General features: G+C 35.7%; 2 protein-coding genes across 2 annotated transcripts; one reads left to right on the forward strand and one right to left on the reverse strand.

Annotated features, from left to right (window-relative positions):
- Positions 1-312: 312 nt before the first annotated feature.
- On the forward strand, positions 313-2,829 carry LOC131621840 (zinc finger A20 and AN1 domain-containing stress-associated protein 8-like). Its single transcript, XM_058892881.1, has 2 exons — positions 313-493; positions 1,936-2,829. Exon 2 carries the CDS (start codon positions 1,951-1,953, stop codon positions 2,467-2,469), a length of 519 nt encoding a protein of 172 aa, XP_058748864.1. The 5' UTR covers positions 313-493; positions 1,936-1,950; the 3' UTR covers positions 2,470-2,829.
- A 780-nt stretch (positions 2,830-3,609) lies between these two features.
- Positions 3,610-4,678, reverse strand: LOC131621838 (uncharacterized). Its single transcript, XM_058892880.1, has 2 exons — positions 4,484-4,678; positions 3,610-4,367 (listed from the first exon to the last, which is right to left on the reverse strand). The coding sequence occupies exon 2, from the start codon at positions 4,341-4,343 to the stop codon at positions 3,792-3,794; it is 552 nt and encodes a 183-aa protein (XP_058748863.1). The 5' UTR covers positions 4,344-4,367; positions 4,484-4,678; the 3' UTR covers positions 3,610-3,791.
- Positions 4,679-5,345: the final 667 nt, after the last annotated feature.

The raw sequence follows: 5,345 nt of genomic DNA on the forward strand, positions 1-5,345 counted from the left end.
GTAGATATTTTTTTCTTTTCATTTTACCCTTCCTTTTATTAAAAAAAAATCTTTTCTTTTTGGAATAAAAAACAATCTATAGTTTCATCCCTTAAAAAAAATAAAAACCTTTCCACATACCAAATCCTCCACTTAACCAAAAAATTTAACGTAACAATCACTCAATAAATGATTTAGGTAGACCATCCTACCCACTTCCCCCAAACATTTCCACCTTAACAAAACCGCTAATCCAAATTCCAAAAAGGACAAAATCGTAAACCCAACACAAACCCCATTCCCAATAACGATTACCCACGTCGCCCCCAATCACTAAACAACGTTCGTTGGCAAAACAAAGAGAGAAAGAAACTTTTTCAAACGGAGAGAGAGAGAGAAAGAGAGAGAAACAGAAACAAACACTGAAACAACACTCATTTCAATTTCTTTCTCTCTCCTCTTCTCCTTCTCCGGTTTCGCTTTCTCTCTCCTCGTCGATCCCAAATCTATCAAGGTTAGGGTTCCGTTTCTCATCTTCTTCCTATTTCAATTTTCATCAGCTTGATTATTGTTGTTTTGATTGTTGATTTCGTTTGTTTGTTTGATTTTTCTCTTTTCATTTTTTTTTTCAATTTGGTGAATACATGATTGTTATCTGAGATATATGATTCTGATCGTAGATCGGCTTGAAGCTTTCGTTTCCTAAAATTTTCCTTTTTTTTTTCAAAAAGTTTTTTTTTTTTGAATAAATATTTAAAGGATTTTGAGTTTTGCGGTTGAGGGGAAAATTGGGGATTTTTGGTTATACATGCAGATTTACGTAGGGGTTGGTTACCTTATTGATTTTGTTATAATTTTTTTTCTTTTTGAATTTTCGGTGCTGGGACTCAATAACATGTTTGCAGCATATTGATTTTATTATTGTTTTTCTGTGTTTATGTTTCGATGTTTTGGTCGAGCTTTTTTTTCTTCATGTTATTCAACTGGGAAATGACATGTTTTTTTAAATGTTTTCTCCTTTTGTTGAAATTAATTTTTTCAAATGATTTTGATTTTAATGTTGTTTGGTGTAATAAGGTTCTGACGATTGTAAGAATAGTCTTTTATTTTATTTGATCTGATAAGGGTTGTGATTTATATGATGAACCAAAAGTATGAGGATACTTCTCTGTTTTCTGTTATTAATAACATCTTGGGCTTGTTTTCTTGTGTTCATTGATATCTTTTATGTTGTGTGTAGAGAGTGATAGGATTATTGTGTATTGCGTTGCGTTTTTGTGCTTTCTAATGAATTGTTTGATGAGTTTGATTTAATCAGTGAACATCCACTTATTGTATAAGTTTGATATGTTTTTGTTGAAGGAAGGGGTTCTGTATTAGTTTATGAAAAGTTTACTGGATATTATTCTCCTGATTAATTTTGGTATCTTGTTTATTTGAGGTATTGTAGTTGATTGGTTGATCACACTTGTGCTTTTTTATGTGTTCTTTTATGGATTCAACATGAAAGAGTTTCATTCCTCTATTGTTTTGTGTGTGCGCTTTCTCTAGAATCAAGTTGACTTCAGGAACTGGGAGTTATCTGTCTATGTGCGCTTTCTCTAGAATCAAGTTTTAACTCTTGAAACTGGGAGTTATCTGTGTATGTGTGCTTTCTCTAGAATCAAGTTTTGACTCCAGAAACTGGTAGTTATCTGTGTATGTGAGCTTTTGCATAGGCATGCTGAATCAGAACACAATTTATCTGTTCTTTCCTGATCAAGAGCTCATGTTTTGACCCAAGCTTCATTTGGCCCATGCATAGATACTTATCTGGAAATGATGCTGATTTTGCTATATACTTTAAGTGGCTGATATGTGTAATTGGACGTTTATATGCTCCAAAAGACATTTGTAATTAATTTCGTGACTTATTTATATTTGGATGGTTTAGTACTTAATTTTTCGTTGGTGCAGAAAAGTTGAAATAAGATGGACCATGACCAGACTGGATGCGAAGCTGCCCCTGAAGGTCCTATGCTGTGCGTCAACAACTGTGGATTTTTTGGAAGTGCAGCTACCATGAACATGTGTTCCAAGTGCCACAAAGACATGATGCTGAAACAGGAGCAGGCCACGCTTGCAGCATCTTCCATTGGGAACATTATGAATGGTTCCTCAAGCAGCAGTGGAGTTGAACCTGCTATCGCCACCAATGTGGAAATCTCAGTTGATTCAGTGGAGCCCAAAACCATCTCTGCACAACCGTTAGTTGCTTCCGGCTCAGAGGAGAGTTTGGAGAAGAAGCCCAAGGATGGTCCCAAGCGGTGCACCAACTGCAATAAGCGGGTTGGCTTAACAGGATTTAATTGTCGATGCGGTAACCTTTTCTGTGCTGTACATCGCTACTCAGACAAGCATGATTGTCCATTTGATTACCGCACTGCCGGGCGGGATGCGATAGCCAAAGCAAACCCGGTTGTCAAAGCTGAGAAGCTTGACAAAATATAGATCTGGTGTCTTAAAAGTTTAATGTCTCGAGCTGCTGTTATGCTCTTTGTCATCATGGGATGATCCGAGTTTCCTGCATATTTTATTGATGTTGTTATTATATTTTTATATGTGATGGGGGACTTGGAGTATTATCTCTGCAGTTTGAGAGACTGCTTATTTCATGTGATTGGCGAAAATATATGCCCCCGGTGTTTTTTAAGTCTTTAAATCTCTGCTAGTTTGGTGGAAGTTGGTGGTGTAAGCATTATAAGGCTTTTATTTTGTTCCCTATCTATATCTCTGTAATAGTACATGTCAAAATGGTATGTGCAATTGACAGTTGATTTATGAAGGATCCATAGACATGAGTAGATTGTATAGTATTATGGTTTTTATGGCTATCTTTGAATTTCTCTTGTTAACAATGTTTTGCAATTGCTTGGCTTCACAATATCTAAAGTTGGGTAGAGCTTCAAGAAACCACAAAGAAAACTGGTAATATGTCTTAAACACTACGGCAACGGCGTGTACACGTATTGAATAGAGTAGTTGCTAATTGCAAAAGCAAAATTGAGTAAGCATATTTCAAAAGCAAAATTGAGGAAGTATATGTTTGGAATTGCCCACATATAAACAACAGTTAAGTATTGTTCCATTAAGTGAAATCAGCTTTATAGATTTGTTTTCAATATCTTAATATCTTTTCTTACAGTCTTTCTAGATTTTTCATTTCCTCTAATTGTTTCACTTCTCTTCAGCCTTTTTTGAATTTACAAATCTTACAAGTACATGCCCAAACCATCTAGTCTATTTTAACTACAACGTCTGCCACTGAATTTACAAATCATAGTAAAATTAAAGCTTCCAGTTGTAGATTCTGTCTTCAAACACCTTGATGTTGCATATGAGTTGAAATTATATACTCAGTCCAACATTGTCCTAAACCTACCGAATCAAATGAAAGATAGTTTCTATTAAGTATACAACTAATAATCAAAATCATTGTTCACCACCATAATCAAACGCACACTCAGTATTCAACTATAACTTCATTTCCACTCTACACACTATCAATAGTGAGTCTTAACCTAGAAAACAAACCAACATCCATTGCCAAGAATATTCAAAAACCAGAAAAGCACAAGTTTATCCCTTAAGAACATAATAACTTTCATATCAAACTCCACTTATTCTTACACTTTTAAAATGAAAAACATCATTCTTTATAAATTCAAATCAGCTCCTATCTTTAATCTATATTGGACTTGTACTCTTCAATAGAATACCAGATAAGCCATTACAAATAATCACTTTTCCACTCAACAATGAATGCTTTAGAATCACACAGAAAAAGAGCTAGACTCAGCCTCAAGATACTTGCAAATCCTCTCCATAACATCCCTACTCTTAGCACTATTCTGAAGAAACCTATCAGCACACCTCTGCTCCACTTTCTCCGCCATAGACGCCAAAGCCGACAACGGTTTAATCCGAATCCGCGTCTCCTGCTTACAAACAGTCCATTCATTCGGATTCTCCGGATGCGGATCATACCGAGTATTCTCCTCCACTTCAATAAACTTCTCCATACTAATATTCCTATAACTAAGCAACATCGATCGCGATTTCGCATCGACCACTGTCGATTCAACACAGTGACAGATATCTTCGCCGATAATTCTCCGAACTAGCCACGGACATCGGACGGTTATCGCGCGCGTCGCGTAAAGCTTCCCGGAGGATGAATCGAGGTTTGTGCTCAATGTGTTTACATCTAGAATGTGTGATAGAACGCGTTTGTTTTCTGGATCGGTGAATTTTCGCCATGAAGCCGAGGTTACTCGTTCCCATGGATGCTTGTAAACGTGTTCTTGTTTGTATGCTTTCACCATTGTTATGCTGGTAAATTGATTAACCTAATGGAAGATGAGTTGACTCAGAAATGGAATTAACAGTTGAATTAAGGGATTAGTGAGAGATTAGAGAGATGACTCGATTGGATCGAGAAGAATCGGATGGAATAAAAGCGTACCGGATATGAAATTGAGAACGTGCTGAGGATTGAGGTGGTAGTGGCCGGCTGGCCGAAGTCGGTTGTTTTGTGATACCGCTTTCTACTGCATCTCTTGCCGCCGCAGATTTTCTAGTGGTTTGTTTGGTTAAGACAAGTAGTGAGAGGAAATCGATGTAAGGAAAAGAAAAGTTTTCTCTTGCAATGAAAAGAAACGATTTAATAGAATTTTTATAATTTAATATAAAAATATTTATGCTTTGTGCCGATCATGGACCCAATAATCCATAGGCTCAAATTCAATAGTCACTATTGTATATTGTTTTTGCAACAAATATCATTTGGGTAATCTCCCTGATGCTGGTTAGCGGGAGGTCACAAATGTGTTGAATGTTGTGTGTTTTTTCAATGTATTTTCCCTTCATTAACATTTTTCTTGGTGCTCTTATATAATCTTTAGGGAAATGATATTCCTACATTTATTGGTGACACTTACACCGTAATTTATACGGTTTTGTAACTTTATCATATTTAATTATTATTATTTTTTCTTTCTGATACAAATAACTCATGTGCATAGACTGTATTTTAGTGGGTGTAACTATACGGTGTTGAATTTTGGTGTAAAAATAGCAGCTCTCTAATCTTTATTTCAATCCAATGAATCCTTTCTGAATGGGCCATAATGAGCCGCCCCTAGGTAACCTCCGTCATCTCCATATGACCACTAATCATGAAGAATTTATTTTTCCACCCTATTTTATACATGCCACCTCTTTAAAATAGAGTGTTTTTACCAAATTATCACGTTAAAATATTAGATTTTTTGAAATTTCTGGTACCGTACTAGAAATTTCATATAAATACCGGAAATTTTGTTGGA

Source organism: Vicia villosa, unplaced genomic scaffold, assembly GCF_029867415.1.
Source record: "Vicia villosa cultivar HV-30 ecotype Madison, WI unplaced genomic scaffold, Vvil1.0 ctg.000011F_1_1, whole genome shotgun sequence".
NCBI lineage: Eukaryota > Viridiplantae > Streptophyta > Magnoliopsida > Fabales > Fabaceae > Vicia > Vicia villosa.

Excerpts from the sequence above, each read along its gene's own strand:
- LOC131621840 (XM_058892881.1), top strand. The coding sequence starts at position 1,951 with ATGGACCATGACCAGACTGGATGCGAAGCTGCCCCTGAAGGTCCTATG.
- LOC131621838 (XM_058892880.1), bottom strand. The coding sequence starts at position 4,343 with ATGGTGAAAGCATACAAACAAGAACACGTTTACAAGCATCCATGGGAA.